This window comes from Biomphalaria glabrata, chromosome 3, assembly GCF_947242115.1.
Source record: "Biomphalaria glabrata chromosome 3, xgBioGlab47.1, whole genome shotgun sequence".
NCBI lineage: Eukaryota > Metazoa > Mollusca > Gastropoda > Planorbidae > Biomphalaria > Biomphalaria glabrata.
The window spans coordinates 38,533,871-38,551,897 of record NC_074713.1 but is presented as its reverse complement, the minus strand read 5'-3'; the positions used below and the strand labels follow the sequence as shown (position 1 = coordinate 38,551,897).

At 38.2% G+C, this 18,027-nt stretch overlaps 1 protein-coding gene across 3 annotated transcripts; it reads left to right on the top strand.

Moving 5' to 3' along the window:
- The first annotated feature begins 6 nt into the window (after nucleotides 1–6).
- LOC106074177 (putative deoxyribonuclease TATDN3) lies at nucleotides 7–18,027 on the top strand. Of its 3 annotated transcripts, none has more exons than XM_013234906.2 (12): nucleotides 7–151; nucleotides 2,529–2,561; nucleotides 3,968–4,041; nucleotides 4,610–4,655; nucleotides 4,744–4,800; nucleotides 5,827–5,889; nucleotides 6,022–6,099; nucleotides 7,299–7,330; nucleotides 7,449–7,504; nucleotides 7,764–7,876; nucleotides 15,084–15,164; nucleotides 16,291–18,027. In XM_013234906.2, the coding sequence occupies exons 1-12, from the start codon at nucleotides 80–82 to the stop codon at nucleotides 16,447–16,449; spliced, it is 864 nt and encodes a 287-aa protein (XP_013090360.2). In that variant the 5' UTR covers nucleotides 7–79; the 3' UTR covers nucleotides 16,450–18,027. The 3 variants fall into 3 exon arrangements, with proteins under 3 accessions (XP_013090360.2, XP_055880914.1, XP_055880913.1); XM_056024939.1 differs by having other exon boundaries at nucleotides 7,764–7,820; nucleotides 16,291–16,481; XM_056024938.1 differs by lacking the exon at nucleotides 16,291–18,027 and adding an exon at nucleotides 15,778–15,798.

Below are 18,027 nucleotides of genomic sequence, written 5' to 3'. Positions count from 1 at the left end.
CATTTACTTTGATTGTTTATACATGGCTGGCAGCTGGTCTGTCACTCTGTGCAGTTATTGTTTATTTTCCAAATAGTTCATGGAACAAAAAAGTGAATTCACCCACATCGTTGATGTTCATACACACTTGTCAGATGATTTATTAATAAAAGTGGGCATTAAAGAAGCTTAGAATTTAATCTTTAGAAACTTGGCTTGATCTATGACTAGTCACTATGGCCATGGCTATAATTTATAGTATAAAATAAATACTTCAAATAGTAGTATGATTATCATTATGATAAGTATGGGTATTGGTTTATCATTATGTGACTAGATTGTCTAGATCTAGAGACTAGATACGCAGAATCAGGTTTCTCTTATATTTTAAGAGTATGCAGAAAAAAATGCAGATTACAAATATGTAATTTGATTTCTTCGGAAATAAATAATTTTTAAAATATAGATTATCTCCCTTAAGTTAATTGCCAACTTGTTCTGTTTGTATTTTGTCTTTGTTTCTAACACTACTAACAGCTATTAGATCTAATAGTGAAACTTATTTAGAATGCAAACAAGCTTTTTGTACTTTATGCAATAACTAAATATAAATTATAAATGTAATAAAAGTAATAACATAGATCTACAAAGACGAAAAAAAATACCATAACCTCTAGCTTTAAGCTTGACATGTTGTAGCCATAACGTAATTTAATCTTTGTTGTTTTTATGATAAAAAAAATATTTGTACCACCACATCATTCAAGTATATTTTTTTCAGTTGTTCGATTCCAAACAAAATAATTAATTATCAAGAGTTAATAAACTAATTGGCTAATTTTAAATTACTGCTTAATGCACAGGGTTAATTAGATATACCAGTAGGCCTGACACACACAAACTGTAATAGAACAAAGAGAAATAATTAAACTATTGAATGTAAAACAATGAACAATATAAAAATAATCAATATCCACAACAAAGTAGAGAACATCATGATTGGATTGTGGCATGGAAGGGAAGATTCTGGAAATGTTACAATGGTATCAGTTAAATTTACAGAAAAAGTTTTTTATTCTCAATTTAGACCCACTATACCATGAGGATTCAATGAGAAGAATGCAATATTAAAAGGGCTCATGCTGAAAAATAATAGAAGAGCTTCTAGACTTTTGAAATATTTCAATAAAGAGCTAAAAAGTCAAAGAATACTCAGAGATTATATGTAGGACTATATCCTAAGGTCTAGGGTGGGGATATGTGATACAGGTCATCTGTATTTAGGGGTAAAAAGTATATGGTTGGGAGGGGTAGCGTTATAAAGCTGGCGTGCCAATTAGATGTCACATTATGAAATTAGGAGGCACTGTGACTGAGCGGTAAAGCGCTTGACTTCTGAACCAGGAGTCCCTGGTTCAAATCCTGGTGAAGACTGAGATAGTTAATTTTGGGATCTTTGGGCGCCTCTGAGTCCACCCAGCTCTAATGGGTATCTGACTTTAGTGACATTAGTTCGGGAAAAGTAAAGGTGGTTGGTCATTGTGCTGGCCACGACACCCTTGTTAAACACTGGCTACAGAAATAGATGACCTTTACATCATCTGCCCCATAGACCACAAGGTCTGAAAGGGAACTTTACTTTACATATTATGAAATAAAAGTGTTGTTGTTTTTTTTTTTTTGTTTTTTTTTTTGGGGGGGGGGGGGCGAGCAGGATGTAAACAGTAAAAAAGGGCCCAGCCCATAAAGAATCATAGAACCTATCAACTATTTCAAAATAACTGAAAAGCAGAAGTATAGTCAGATAGTGTAAAGAAGACTATTAGTCTAGGCAGAGAGTGTGTGGGGGGGGGGGTCTAAATTATAAAGCGGAAGGGATCCATAGCAAAATAAATTATATTTATATATATTGCCTGGAACCAGATCAACTGGCATAGCCAGTGGGTAATGCTTATAATAATATAGATTATTGAATCTAGATTTTTCTAGATCAAGTCTTTTAAAGAAATAATAATATTTTGTTATCAAAAACACAAAATACAATAGTTTAAGACCAATGCAGGTGTGTAAAAGATTGTTAGTGGGAAAAAATTATAAATATATAATTTCCACCTACCACACTGGCCAATATCCATCAATCCATCCATCTATCCATCTTGGATGACCATGGCCTGCTCTAGCCCATCTTTCCATTCTGATCTATCCTGTGCTTTACGTCTCCATGCCTTGACTCGTAGCTGCTGTGGTAGATCTGCCTTGACATCATCAAGCCACTGTTCTTGTGGTCTTCCTTTGAGATGCCTGTCATTCAGCGCCAATATCAAACTCCTTATCATAAATGATAATCATAAATATGAATTTCAATGACCATCTTAGCCTAACTTGAGTCTCTTAATTTTAAGCTCTACATCTATATCTAAGCTTACTAAATAAATAACTTATAAATAATTACTAATTTTATGTACTAATTAAATTTATTCTAACTATACCACTAATTAATCAATTATGTGAAATAATTTGTTCAATAATATATTTTCCATTTAATTTAGGATGTAGGTGAAATTATTCAACGAGCTGTGCAGGTAAGAACATATAAGACTCAGTTAATATTGATATGTGGTTATTATTTTTACACAGTTAATCACGGAGTAAAAGTAAAGAGTAACATTCCCTTTTCAGACCTTGCCATCTATAGGGCATAATATGTAAAGGTCATCTGTTTCTGTGGCCCGGCCCACAGTTAATGAGGTTGTCAAGTGGACAGCACAACAGCCAACTGCTTAAAGTTTACTTTTCTCCATTAGAGCTGGGTGGACTCAGATGCGCCCTAAAATCCCAAAATTAAAATTCCCAGTCTTCACTAGGGTTTTAACCCAGGACTCCTCAATTGGGAAGCCAAATGCTTTACCTCTCTGCCACTGTGCCTCTACCGTGCCTCCAAAATTACTGATTTATAAGTAAGTAAAAATTCAAAATGTAAATTACATACATCAGCATTTACCTTATTGTGTGAGGTCCTCTGATGAATTTTTTTTTTATTACAATATCAGCAGCACTTTTCTTTTGACTTTAAAATAATACAAACAGATGCATAGGTCAGGGCTTATCTGCCAATAGTTGCAGCAAAATTGATGTAATGAGTTTACAGTACCTAATTTTATCAACATCTACTCTGAAGTTACATAATGAAATTAAATTATGATTAAATGTTCTATATCACTAGGACCTAGGAATCATGCTTCCTAGATGAACACTTATTTAAGTAAGGAAAAGTGCTCCTGCATCCTTGTTACCTGTATTCAGCAACAGGTCAAGGTCAAGGCAGCTGGTATAGGTTTGAGTATATTTGATGACCAATGGGACCAACATTTTCCAGTATGGTATTTTGAATACCCGGTACTCCACAATGCTTGTCTGATTACCAATTCATTATTGCCCGTAATAAAACGTGACCTCAAATTAGTGAACATCAATACTGATAATTGGGAAGACATAGCTCTAGACTGCAACAGATGGAGAGAGACAGTGACCAAGAAAGCTATGGACAGTGAAAGTACATGGGTCTCAGCTCAGGAAGAAAAACGCACAATCCGAAAAATGGCCAGCTCCTCTACCACCGAAGCAAAAGCCACCTTAACCTGCGTTATCTGTGGACGGGAGTGTCTCTCCAAAATAGGGCTCCACAGCCACATGAGGAAGTGTGCTCTGAGATGAACCATAGTCGTTCTACGACTGAAGGAGGCCACTGAAAATTGCCTCTTCATATTGTGAAATAGACACTATCACCTTACAAATGTTTAGTTTTACCTTTATCTGTTTCTACATGTCAATGAAAATCAAATTTCTAAAATTTGCTAAACTGGCCAAAGTAAGTAAGCTACTTAAAAAAGAAACCACCTGGCTTTTTACCCTCACATAATATTTAAAACCTAAGCTTTATGCTGGAGTATTTCTCTCTGTCCTCATATTATACAATTTTATTTTAAAGCAAAATGTTTATTCAGCACTAGTGGTTGCAGAAAGCAAGCTAGATTTCCAGCCAATATTGGACTTGCATCATATGTAAAGTATTTTTACTTTTAATATAATCATAATTTTTATTTAACTTTCATTTTCAGAGTAGTAGTTTTATTATAATTTCTTGTTGCTATCTGTATGGTAAAAAGATTTTATTTTCTAGAGTTTAAAGTTGGTTAATTGGTTTGTAAATAATACTTTATATTTTGACTTTAAAATTTGCATTCAACATCCTCTTGATTGATATTATCTATAAATTTAAGTTAATTTCTTATCTATGCGAAATAATAGTGTGATAGCTTAAGATATTAAAAATGTATTTATCAAATAGATCTACATATTATTTGTTTGGATTAATAATTAAAATTAGGCAGGGCCAACTAAAAATATTCATATCAATATTGATAAATATTCTAGCCCTAAACAAAGTAAAATATATGAATTTCAGTTGTATAAATTTTCCCTGATTGGTACCTATGTCTTCGTGTATACTGATTTTTTATTAAACTTATTTATATTTAATGCTGGTATGTTATTGTTAAGATGTTATATAGCAATGTATCAGGCATTGTAGTTTCTACAAAAGCACTTTGAATTATTTCTTTCTTTTCAGATACCCTGAGTTTGTGCTGCCATGTCTTGGCATACATCCAATACAGGTACTTTCATAATTCATCTTGACATCAAACTTTGTTTCAAATTATTGATTAAATGATTTTTATTTGCCCAACACATCTTGTGTTTCAGAAGTCAGGAAAAAAAGATGAGAAAGGAATAGAAATCAAGAGAAGCGTCTGTCCAAGTGTAAGCCTATCAAACTTTATTGGCACAAATGAGTGAGCGTTTCCAGTGTTAATATTGTTATTAAAGTTTACCATGGCATTGATTAGTGATTTGCTAAGTTTTAATATAAAAATGCTTCTAAATTATAATTAAATTTTCTTGTGTGTTAAGATACGTTTGGACATACGTTCATACAGGTGAAGAGGTCAAATAGATAAAGGATTTCTTATTTTATTCATTTCATCACTTAGTGAATGGTTTGGACGATACAAATTTAGATAAAGTAGAGCACACCTATCTAAAGGATCCACTACAACATACTGTCAGGTACCTATTAGGGAAAAGTAAAGGCAGTTGGTCATTGTGCTGGCCACATGACACCCTCTTTAACTGTATGCCACAGAAACAGATGACCTTTATATCGTCTGCCCTATAGACCACAAGGTCTGAAAGGGGAACTTTATTTTACAACAGACTGGTGATTGCATAGTTGTTTGTTTTGTTTTTGGCCTGACTTATCATGATGGTAATCCATGATATTGTCATTGATATTCTGCTCTGATACAATTGTAAGTCAATATGTTAAGCTCCCAAATCAACTGCATTTTAATAGTGCTAGATAAAAGGGAAATCTCGTTAAAATATACCACACATTTGGTTCCTTTTCAACTTCTTTTCTCACCACCCATCTGGTTCCCCTTCAATTTCTTCTCTCATATTTAAGTTCAAATAGAACTGTCAGTAGAATGCTATGAAAATCTGAAACTAGGCTAGAAGTTATGCCTGGTGAAATGTTTTCACCAAGAATTCCGGATTTTACAAACTTTGTCATGTGGTATGCCCTCTAGACCTAGTTTGAACACTGCCTGCTGCTATCTTCCACTATCCTGCAGGAGGTTAATAATCTTCAGTTCTTAAAGAACATCTGCAAAATAAATAAATAATGCTCCCAGTATGAAAGAATATCTAAATGTACAAATTTAAATGATTAATATGTGTTTCTTACTCGCTTAAGTCAATAATAATCTGCTTTTTTCTTCCCACTAGGATTATGATGGAGTGGAAGAGTGGATAGAAAAACATGTAGATCTGGTTGGAGCTGTTGGAGAGGTTAGAATAGTCATGGAGGATTTGAATTCAAATAGTTTGGGTCAATTTTAAGTGGTTTTCTCTTTAACCTTTTTTCTTTTTTTTTTTATATTACTATATGTATAAAATCTATATCTATAAAATACTTCACAGATTGGTCTAGACTTCACCCCAAGGTTTTGTCCACTGAAAGAAGACAAAGAAAATCAGATTCTGATTTTTTCAAAGCAGGTTATTTACAAAATTAGCAGGCAATATATTAGTGTGTATATGTATTTTGTTGCTAAGAAAATTTTCTTCTATATCTATATAAAAGACATCAGTGTTGAAAACATATCTTTTGGGAAACATACTTGTTAAATGCTCTTAACACTACCTGAGAAGAACTTTGATTGGTGGCAAGGCAGGGAGACCTAGGTCTCCCATAATGGTTAGGAAATCTGCTGTTAGGCGTAGTGTCTCATAGCTCCCATACAGTTTGAATGCCCTTTCATTTATGTCTCCATGCATCTCTCCTAGCTGTGGACACTCTTGTAAGACGCGCACCACTGACTCCTCTGACTCACCACAGTGTCGTCAACATTTTTCAAAATTTGGCCAGAACAGAGCAAAGTATGCACCAATGGGTCAGTGTCTCATGTGCCACTGCGCTATTATCAATAGTTCCTACCTATTTAGCTTCCTCTGTGGGTCATCTTGGTTGGAGTAGCATATGTGCTGCCAGACTCCCCTGGCTTTATCAGATTCATCCCAGGATTTAAACCACTTCTCATTTACCCACTCTGTTGAAACATACTTGGGCCTCAAAAGTGGGCATGGCCAGCGCTCCTTCATGAGCTAGATCATTAGCTGTGTCATTGCCCCTCAAACCGGTGGACGTTTTTCTGTCATTTCCAAAATGGTCACTATGATGGTGGACCGCTTTTTTAGTACTTTTTTAGCTGCTTTAGACTCTTGCAAGTAAAAATTGTATAAAGAATTCCTTTTGGTAAGAATTGAAGAGGGGCATGGCCCTCAGAGGCTCAGGTCATAGGGGAAAGTTTGTTCCAAAGGCTCAGGTCATAGGGGAAAGTTTGTTCCAGAGGCTCAGGGCTCATAGGGTTAACATTGCATCTGATAAAGCATTTGTTGAATCAAACTTTCAAATATTCAACAGATTTAAATTAGTTGTCTGCTTACAATGATCTCTGTTATGTATGGTAGGGGTGACAATAGAATTATTTTTAAATCATTAAATTGTCATCTAGAATATAAGTAGCAATTTTGATAGCAAATAGAAAATACTATTATGTCTATGTTGTTTTTTTATTGTTACACTAATGCTAAATATTAATTTAGTTTTTTTGTTTATTTTATTTTAATTTCATTAAATTTTGTGTTTTTTTCTAATTCAATAAATACATTTAAGGAATTATTAATATGTATTTCAGGTCCAGTTGGCAGAAAGACTACATTTACCAATGTAAGAAATTTTGTATTCATGTTTTTAATTTCTTTACCTAATCAAACACATTAGGACCAGCAGTTGTTTTTTTATTTTATTATGTCTAAAACTAACTCTATTTCTTGATATCATACAGAAATGTGCACTCCAGATCTGCTAGCAAGCAAACCATACAACTTCTCAAAGAAATAGGTAATACTTCTTTAACAAGTTTACTTTCAACTGAACACATTAAAAAAAAATGTTATTGTTGAAGATGTAAAACATTAAAGATTTAAATATGAAAATATTTCAAAATAGCAGCACAGTAATACTTAACCAAAAATTTTCTTCAAATAAATAAACTGCCCTTTTAAATTAAATTACAAAAAAAAAAAATAATAATGTTACTTATAGACATAACTGAATATTACATCATACATATAACTGATTTCATTGAATGTCTTCATAGGTGCACACAATGTTTTACTTCATGCTTTTGATGGAAGAGCCTCTACTGCCCTACAAGGTGTTGCTTATGGTTTTTACTTCTCTATACCAGCCTCTGTGTGTAGAGATGAGCAAGTATGTGGTTGTTAATGGTTTAGCAAATATTTGGTTTTGCATGGCTTTGCAAATTAGTGGTCGTCTTAGATCGAGTTTATGGTTGTGGATAGTTGAGCAAGTATGTTGGTTCATGAGATACATGAAATCTATTGTCATTATATTTATACAAATATTTTTCTGTCATTTGGCCTCTTCAGCGACTGCTTTCCTCCAGAGTGTGGTGGTGTCTCTAAAAGTCTCCTGTCAACTGCTATTCCTCCAGAGTGTGGTGGTGTCTCTAAAAGTCTCCTGTCGACTACTATTCCTCCAGAGTGTGGTGGTGTCTCTAAAAGTCTCCTGTCGACTGCTATTCCTCCAGAGTGTGGTGGTGTCTCTAAAAGTCTCCTGTCGACTGCTATTCCTCCAGAGTGTGGTGGTGTCTCTAAAAGTCTCCTGTCGACTGCTATTCCTCCAGAGTGTGGTGGTGTCTCTAAAAGTCTCCTGTCGACTGCTATTCCTCCAGAGTGTGGTGGTGTCTCTAAAAGTCTCCTGTCGACTGCTATTCCTCCAGAGTCTGGTGGTGTCTCTAAAAGTCTCCTGTCGACTGCTATTCCTCCAGAGTGTGGTGGTGTCTCTAAAAGTCTCCTGTCGACTGCTATTCCTCCAGAGTGTGGTGGTGTCTCTAAAAGTCTCCTGTCGACTGCTATTCCTCCAGAGTGTGGTGGTGTCTCTAAAAGTCTCCTGTCGACTGCTATTCCTCCAGAGTGTGGTGGTGTCTCTAAAAGTCTCCTGTCGACTGCTATTCCTCCAGAGTGTGGTGGTGTCTCTAAAAGTCTCCTGTCGACTGCTATTCCTCCAGAGTGTGGTGGTGTCTCTAAAAGTCTCCTGTCGACTGCTATTCCTCCAGAGTGTGGTGGTGTCTCTAAAAGTCTCCTGTCGACTGCTATTCCTCCAGAGTCTGGTGGTGTCTCTAAAAGTCTCCTGTCGACTGCTATTCCTCCAGAGTCTGGTGGTGTCTCTAAAAGTCTCCTGTCGACTGCTATTCCTCCAGAGTCTGGTGGTGTCTCTAAAAGTCTCCTGTCGACTGCTATTCCTCCAGAGTGTGGTGGTGTCTCTAAAAGTCTACTGTCGACTGCTATTCCTCCAGAGTCTGGTGGTGTCTCTAAAAGTCTCCTGTCGACTGCTATTCCTCCAGAGTGTGGTGGTGTCTCTAAAAGTCTCCTGTCGACTGCTATTCCTCCAGAGTGTGGTGGTGTCTCTAAAAGTCTCCTGTCGACTGCTATTCCTCCAGAGTCTGGTGGTGTCTCTAAAAGTCTCCTGTCGACTGCTATTCCTCCAGAGTCTGGTGGTGTCTCTAAAAGTCTCCTGTCGACTGCTATTCCTCCAGAGTGTGGTGGTGTCTCTAAAAGTCTACTGTCGACTGCTATTCCTCCAGAGTGTGGTGGTGTCTCTAAAAGTCTCCTGTCGACTGCTATTCCTCCAGAGTGTGGTGGTGTCTCTAAAAGTCTCCTGTCGACTGCTATTCCTCCAGAGTGTGGTGGTGTCTCTAAAAGTCTCCTGTCGACTGCTATTCCTCCAGAGTCTGGTGGTGTCTCTAAAAGTCTCCTGTCGACTGCTATTCCTCCAGAGTCTGGTGGTGTCTCTAAAAGTCTCCTGTCGACTGCTATTCCTCCAGAGTGTGGTGGTGTCTCTAAAAGTCTCCTGTCGACTGCTATTCCTCCAGAGTCTGGTGGTGTCTCTAAAAGTCTCCTGTCGACTGCTATTCCTCCAGAGTGTGGTGGTATCTCTAAAAGTCTCCTGTCGACTGCTATTCCTCCAGAGTGTGGTGGTGTCTCTAAAAGTCTCCTGTCGACTGCTATTCCTCCAGAGTGTGGTGGTGTCTCTAAAAGTCTCCTGTCGACTGCTATTCCTCCAGAGTGTGGTGGTGTCTCTAAAAGTCTCCTGTCGACTGCTATTCCTCCAGAGTGTGGTGGTGTCTCTAAAAGTCTACTGTCGACTGCTATTCCTCCAGAGTGTGGTGGTGTCTCTAAAAGTCTCCTGTCGACTGCTATTCCTCCAGAGTGTGGTGGTGTCTCTAAAAGTCTCCTGTCGACTGCTATTCCTCCAGAGTGTGGTGGTGTCTCTAAAAGTCTCCTGTCGACTGCTATTCCTCCAGAGTGTGGTGGTGTCTCTAAAAGTCTCCTGTCGACTGCTATTCCTCCAGAGTGTGGTGGTGTCTCTAAAAGTCTCCTGTCGACTGCTATTCCTCCAGAGTGTGGTGGTGTCTCTAAAAGTCTACTGTCGACTGCTATTCCTCCAGAGTCTGGTGGTGTCTCTAAAAGTCTCCTGTCGACTGCTATTCCTCCAGAGTGTGGTGGTGTCTCTAAAAGTCTCCTGTCGACTGCTATTCCTCCAGAGTCTGGTGGTGTCTCTAAAAGTCTCCTGTCGACTGCTATTCCTCCAGAGTGTGGTGGTGTCTCTAAAAGTCTCCTGTCGACTGCTATTCCTCCAGAGTGTGGTGGTGTCTCTAAAAGTCTCCTGTCGACTGCTATTCCTCCAGAGTGTGGTGGTGTCTCTAAAAGTCTCCTGTCGACTGCTATTCCTCCAGAGTGTGGTGGTGTCTCTAAAAGTCTCCTGTCGACTGCTATTCCTCCAGAGTGTGGTGGTGTCTCTAAAAGTCTCCTGTCGACTGCTATTCCTCCAGAGTCTGGTGGTGTCTCTAAAAGTCTCCTGTCGACTGCTATTCCTCCAGAGTCTGGTGGTGTCTCTAAAAGTCTCCTGTCGACTGCTATTCCTCCAGAGTCTGGTGGTGTCTCTAAAAGTCTCCTGTCGACTGCTATTCCTCCAGAGTGTGGTGGTGTCTCTAAAAGTCTCCTGTCGACTGCTATTCCTCCAGAGTGTGGTGGTGTCTCTAAAAGTCTCCTGTCGACTGCTATTCCTCCAGAGTCTGGTGGTGTCTCTAAAAGTCTCCTGTCGACTGCTATTCCTCCAGAGTGTGGTGGTGTCTCTAAAAGTCTCCTGTCGACTGCTATTCCTCCAGAGTGTGGTGGTGTCTCTAAAAGTCTCCTGTCGACTGCTATTCCTCCAGAGTGTGGTGGTGTCTCTAAAAGTCTCCTGTCGACTGCTATTCCTCCAGAGTCTGGTGGTGTCTCTAAAAGTCTCCTGTCGACTGCTATTCCTCCAGAGTGTGGTGGTATCTCTAAAAGTCTCCTGTCGACTGCTATTCCTCCAGAGTCTGGTGGTGTCTCTAAAAGTCTACTGTCGACTGCTATTCCTCCAGAGTGTGGTGGTGTCTCTAAAAGTCTCCTGTCGACTGCTATTCCTCCAGAGTCTGGTGGTGTCTCTAAAAGTCTCCTGTCGACTGCTATTCCTCCAGAGTGTGGTGGTGTCTCTAAAAGTCTCCTGTCGACTGCTATTCCTCCAGAGTGTGGTGGTGTCTCTAAAAGTCTCCTGTCGACTGCTATTCCTCCAGAGTGTGGTGGTGTCTCTAAAAGTCTCCTGTCGACTGCTATTCCTCCAGAGTGTGGTGGTGTCTCTAAAAGTCTCCTGTCGACTGCTATTCCTCCAGAGTCTGGTGGTGTCTCTAAAAGTCTCCTGTCGACTGCTATTCCTCCAGAGTGTGGTGGTATCTCTAAAAGTCTCCTGTCGACTGCTATTCCTCCAGAGTGTGGTGGTGTTTCTAAAAGTCTCCTGTCGACTGCTATTCCTCCAGAGTCTGGTGGTGTCTCTAAAAGTCTCCTGTCGACTGCTATTCCTCCAGAGTGTGGTGGTGTCTCTAAAAGTCTCCTGTCGACTGCTATTCCTCCAGAGTGTGGTGGTATCTCTAAAAGTCTCCTGTCGACTGCTATTCCTCCAGAGTGTGGTGGTGTCTCTAAAAGTCTCCTGTCGACTGCTATTCCTCCAGAGTCTGGTGGTGTCTCTAAAAGTCTCCTGTCGACTGCTATTCCTCCAGAGTGTGGTGGTGTTTCTAAAAGTCTCCTGTCGACTGCTATTCCTCCAGAGTGTTGTGGTGTCTCTAAAAGTCTCCTGTCGACTGCTATTCCTCCAGAGTGTGGTGGTGTCTCTAAATGTCTCCTGTCGACTGCTATTCCTCCAGAGTGTGGTGGTGTCTCTAAAAGTCTCCTGTCGACTGCTATTCCTCCAGAGTGTGGTGGTGTCTCTAAAAGTCTCCTGTCGACTGCTATTCCTCCAGAGTGTGGTGGTATCTCTAAAAGTCTCCTGTCGACTGCTATTCCTCCAGAGTGTGGTGGTGTCTCTAAAAGTCTCCTGTCGACTGCTATTCCTCCAGAGTGTGGTGGTGTCTCTAAAAGTCTCCTGTCGACTGCTATTCCTCCAGAGTGTGGTGGTATCTCTAAAAGTCTCCTGTCGACTGCTATTCCTCCAGAGTGTGGTGGTGTCTCTAAAAGTCTCCTGTCGACTGCTATTCCTCCAGAGTGTGGTGGTGTCTCTAAAAGTCTCCTGTCGACTGCTATTCCTCCAGAGTGTGGTGGTATCTCTAAAAGTCTCCTGTCGACTGCTATTCCTCCAGAGTGTGGTGGTGTCTCTAAAAGTCTCCTGTCGACTGCTATTCCTCCAGAGTGTGGTGGTGTCTCTAAAAGTCTCCTGTCGACTGCTATTCCTCCAGAGTGTGGTGGTGTCTCTAAAAGTCTCCTGTCGACTGCTATTCCTCCAGAGTGTGGTGGTATCTCTAAAAGTCTCCTGTCGACTGCTATTCCTCCAGAGTGTGGTGGTGTCTCTAAAAGTCTCCTGTCGACTGCTATTCCTCCAGAGTGTGGTGGTGTCTCTAAAAGTCTCCTGTCGACTGCTATTCCTCCAGAGTGTGGTGGTGTCTCTAAAAGTCTCCTGTCGACTGCTATTCCTCCAGAGTGTGGTGGTGTCTCTAAAAGTCTCCTGTCGACTGCTATTCCTCCAGAGTGTGGTGGTGTCTCTAAAAGTCTCCTGTCGACTGCTATTCCTCCAGAGTGTGGTGGTATCTCTAAAAGTCTCCTGTCGACTGCTATTCCTCCAGAGTGTGGTGGTGTCTCTAAAAGTCTCCTGTCGACTGCTATTCCTCCAGAGTGTGGTGGTGTCTCTAAAAGTCTCCTGTCGACTGCTATTCCTCCAGAGTGTGGTGGTGTCTCTAAAAGTCTCCTGTCGACTGCTATTCCTCCAGAGTCTGGTGGTGTCTCTAAAAGTCTCCTGTCGACTGCTATTCCTCCAGAGTGTGGTGGTGTCTCTAAAAGTCTCCTGTCGACTGCTATTCCTCCAGAGTCTGGTGGTGTCTCTAAAAGTCTACTGTCGACTGCTATTCCTCCAGAGTCTGGTGGTGTCTCTAAAAGTCTCCTGTCGACTGCTATTCCTCCAGAGTGTGGTGGTGTCTCTAAAAGTCTCCTGTCGACTGCTATTCCTCCAGAGTGTGGTGGTGTCTCTAAAAGTCTCCTGTCGACTGCTATTCCTCCAGAGTGTGGTGGTGTCTCTAAAAGTCTCCTGTCGACTGCTATTCCTCCAGAGTCTGGTGGTGTCTCTAAAAGTCTACTGTCGACTGCTATTCCTCCAGAGTCTGGTGGTGTCTCTAAAAGTCTCCTGTCGACTGCTATTCCTCCAGAGTGTGGTGGTGTCTCTAAAAGTCTCCTGTCAACTGCTATTCCTCCAGAGTCTGGTGGTGTCTCTAAAAGTCTCCTGTCAACTGCTATTCCTCCAGAGTGTGGTGGTGTCTCTAAAAGTCTCCTGTCGACTGCTATTCCTCCAGAGTGTGGTGGTGTCTCTAAAAGTCTCCTGTCAACTGCTATTCCTCCAGAGTGTGGTGGTGTCTCTAAAAGTCTCCTGTCAACTGCTATTCCTCCAGAGTGTGGTGGTGTCTCTTAAAGTCTCCTGTCAACTGCTATTCCTCCAGAGTGTGGTGGTGTCTCTAAAAGTCTCCTGTCAACTGCTATTCCTCCAGAGTGTGGTGGTGTCTCTAAAAGTCTCCTGTCAACTGCTATTCCTCCAGAGTGTGGTGGTGTCTCTAAAAGTCTCCTGTCAACTGCTATTCCTCCAGAGTGTGGTGGTGTCTCTAAAAGTCTCCTGTCAACTGCTATTCCTCCAGAGTGTGGTGGTGTCTCTAAAAGTCTCCTGTCAACTGCTATTCCTCCAGAGTGTGGTGGTGTCTCTAAAAGTCTCCTGTCAACTGCTATTCCTCCAGAGTGTGGTGGTGTCTCTAAAAGTCTCCTGTCAACTGCTATTCCTCCAGAGTGTGGTGGTGTCTCTAAAAGTCTCCTGTCAACTGCTATTCCTCCAGAGTGTGGTGGTGTCTCTAAAAGTCTCCTGTCAACTGCTATTCCTCCAGAGTGTGGTGGTGTCTCTAAAAGTCTACTGTCAACTGCTATTCCTCCAGAGTGTGGTGGTGTCTCTAAAAGTCTACTGTCGACTAGTTCCATCTATTTTCTATCATCTTTCAAATATTGTAGATGTCTATTTTCTCTCTATCATCTTTCAAATATTGTAGATGTCTATTTTCTCTCTATCATCTTTCAAATATTGTAGATGTCTATTTTCTCTCTATCATCTTTCAAATATTGTAGATGTCTATTTTCTCTCTATCATCTTTCAAATATTGTAGATGTCTATTTTCTCTCTATCATCTTTCAAATATTGTAGATGTCTATTTTCTCTCTATCATCTTTCAAATATTGTAGATGTCTATTTTCTCTCTATCATCTTTCAAATATTGTAGATGTCTATTTTCTCTCTATCATCTTTCAAATATTGTAGATGTCTATTTTCTCTCTATCATCTTTCAAATATTGTAGATGTCTATTTTCTCTCTATCATCTTTCAAGTATTGTAGATGTCTATTTTCTCTCTATCATCTTTCAAATATTGTAGATGTCTATTTTCTCTCTATCATCTTTCAGATATTGTAGATGTCTATTTTCTCTCTATCATCTTTCAAATATTGTAGATGTCTATTTTCTCTCTATCATCTTTTAAGTATTGTAGGTGACTTTGTCTAGAACTCATCGTCTTCTCATCATTTTTTTCTTCGTCTTCACTTTTTACTTCCTTAAAATCTGTGGAAAGTCTTGATGATGGCTCTTTGTTATCATAACAGTTTTAATTAAGGAGGCCATTAATAGGACAGTTATTAAATACATTTTACTGGCTAAATAAAAAAACCTCTGATATTGAAAAATTATAACAATACTTTAAAGGTAAAGTCATTGGCATTCTGATATTAACAAGTATTTTGTATCTATATGTAAATAGCTGTTGTCAATGAATGTCTAAAAAAATGTTTGTTTCATTCCAGCTTCAAAAATTGTTGAAAGTTGTGCCATTAGACCATTTGATGATTGAGACAGACTCCCCTGCAATAGCTCCAGTGAAAGGAGTAAGTAACCAAAGAATCAGACACGAATGATAAAGCCATTAGTATCAAAACCACAGCATTGGTTGCTAACAATATAAAAACTGTTGTTTGATTTATGCATAACATTCATCAGCTCAAGAAGAATGTTCTAATTGATTTCATGACTAACACAGCCAGTTCATTAGCTATCTCTGCTAAGAACTTTTTGTAATCTACTTGCATGTCTGTAGAGATAGCAGCTAAGCATTGTGATTTTTAAGTCAGGCCTACAAAAACATTTAGCACACTTATGCTAGTCACTAAGAAAAGTGCCCAGATTGGTGAACTGAAATGTTAGAATAATGTACCACTTGGGTATTGTGAACCATGTTATAGAGTTCAGCAGAAATAGAGAACTAAAAAGATTGATAAGATGTTGTTAATGATATCTTAAAAGATTCATCATCCACTGTGAGAATAATAAACCTATAAATGAAGAACAAAATCAATAGGAATACTATTCAATGCAATTCAAAGACTTTTTATAGGTTTTTATTTGATTTTTTTTATTTATTTACCCCTTATTACAAAGCTTATGTCTACTCACTCTGTCTGTCTGGTAAAAAGTTTGTATACATTATTTCTCCCACACCAGATCTGAGATCAATCTGAAATTTTGCACATAAGCTCAAATTCAGGTCGTTCCCCTTTTTTATCTTTTATAAATGCTTTTGTATTGTTGTCTAAATCTATTTCAAATTTATTAGATGGCTGATCTAAACTAATTGATACATCTTTGCTTAATATAAGCTTTCGGGGGTTTTTTTTAAATATTTTTTTTTTCTTGTTATAAACATGATGAAAATCTTGCCCAAAAGGGAGTGAAAAAGACAATCTAAGAAACTCATTGCTAATGCAAACTAAGCTAGATCAAGCTTAACCTTCCAGTGCCCCATATTTATTAGACATTATGAATATAAGACAATCTTTATATACATTGAATATAAGACAATCTTTATATACAGTAATAATAAGACTACACCAATATTTTTTTTGGAAATTTCTCTTTTTTTATTAAGTAATGTTTTAACTTTTCACAAGTTATAAATTTATATAAAAGAAAAAAAAAAAAAAATTAAATTTGGATTTCCTTTGTTTTCTGTTTTAGACGGTGAATGAACCAGCCAATGCTGTCATATCCTGTGAATATATTGCCCAACTCAAAAACGTTGACATTCAAACAGTTAAACATATGACAACTGCAAATGCTATGAAACTGTTTCCAAAGCTTGCAACACTTCCTTGCCAAATGATGTCACAACTTTAGGCAACTTTCAATAAACATTAATAGAAATAGAATTTGATAACTTTACTACATTACACATTCTTGTACAAAGAAATCGAGTACTTAATATAATATTGGAAGTAAAAATCTAACATTTCTAGTTGTTGTAAGAAAATGCTAAGTGTGATGTGAGACTTGGTCAACATTTTTTTGTCTTGGTATGTTTATCCCAAGGCCATTACTATAATGGAAACATATCCACACATGACTCATCAGTAAGGCAAGCAAAGCAAGTTTACTTTAGGTCAAATAATGATTTTATAAGTATAAAGGAAACAAAATAAGTGGAAACAATTTCCTTGATTGAAACAATGTCTCTATCAAGATAATTATTATAAGGATGTTTCTGCACTGTTGTTACATTGGTGGACTCAAGGGTCCTTATCAGTGGCTTTGACTCAACTGGACTTAATTTATTCACTTATCTTAATAACTGCCATTAATTCTCTTGAAATAAAACCAGTTAAGAAGTATGTATCCAAATAGCCCAGCTTAAAATATGAAGTTTTTAGGCAGTAAATGTTATTTCAAAACAATATATCATAGTTCTTAGGCAGTAAATGTTATTTCAAAACAATATATCATAGTTCTTAGGCAGTAAATGTTAAATGTTTTTTCAAAACAACATATCATAGTTCTTAGGCAGTAAATGTTATTTCAAAACAATATATCATAGTTCTTAGGCAGTAAATGTTATTTCAAAAAAAACAATATATCATAGTTCTTAGGCAGTAAAGGTTATTTCAAAACAATATATCATAGTTCTTAGGCAGTAAAGGTTATTTCAAAACAATATATCATAGTTCTTAGGCAGTAAAGGTTATGAACGTTATCATTATCAAGATGTTTCTAAAATCCTTAAATAAAATCTAAAAGAGATCATTGTAACATAGGTGTTAATGAAAGAAAATAAATGTGGCACAATGGAAGTCATTCTTAGTAAGAGAACAATCCACATTCATCCATACATAACAACAAATGAAAAGAAAAAAAAAGAAGCCATACCAGGTATGAAGAATTTTATAATATCCTGTGTATTTTCACTAAAAAAATAAAACTATAACAAATGCCAATCCTAGATATGAAAGAACTTAATAAGCCTTTAATTGAAAGCTTTTAGTGTAATGTATTTTGATTCAAAATTCTTCACTGTTACTTGGTCATGGGAAGGAATGGTGGCTGAGTGGTCAAGCGCTTGGCTTCCGAACTTGGAGGTCCTGGGTTCCAATCTTGGTGAAGACTGGGATTTTGAATTCCTGGATTTTTTTTGAGCATTCCTGAGTCCATCCAACTCTAATGGGTACCTCATTTTAGTTTGGGAAGGTAAAGGCTGTTGGTTGTTGTGTTGGCCACATAACAACCTGCTTGCTAACCGTTGGCCAAAGAAACATATGACTTTAACATCATCTGCAAGAAACATATGACTTAAACATCATCTGCCCTAATTCGCATGTACGATATTATTATGATGTTACTGATACTGTTATGAAATTATGATTATAATGAGGAGCTTTTTTTTTTTTTTGAAATACTTACTAGTAAAACAAAAGGCATACAGTA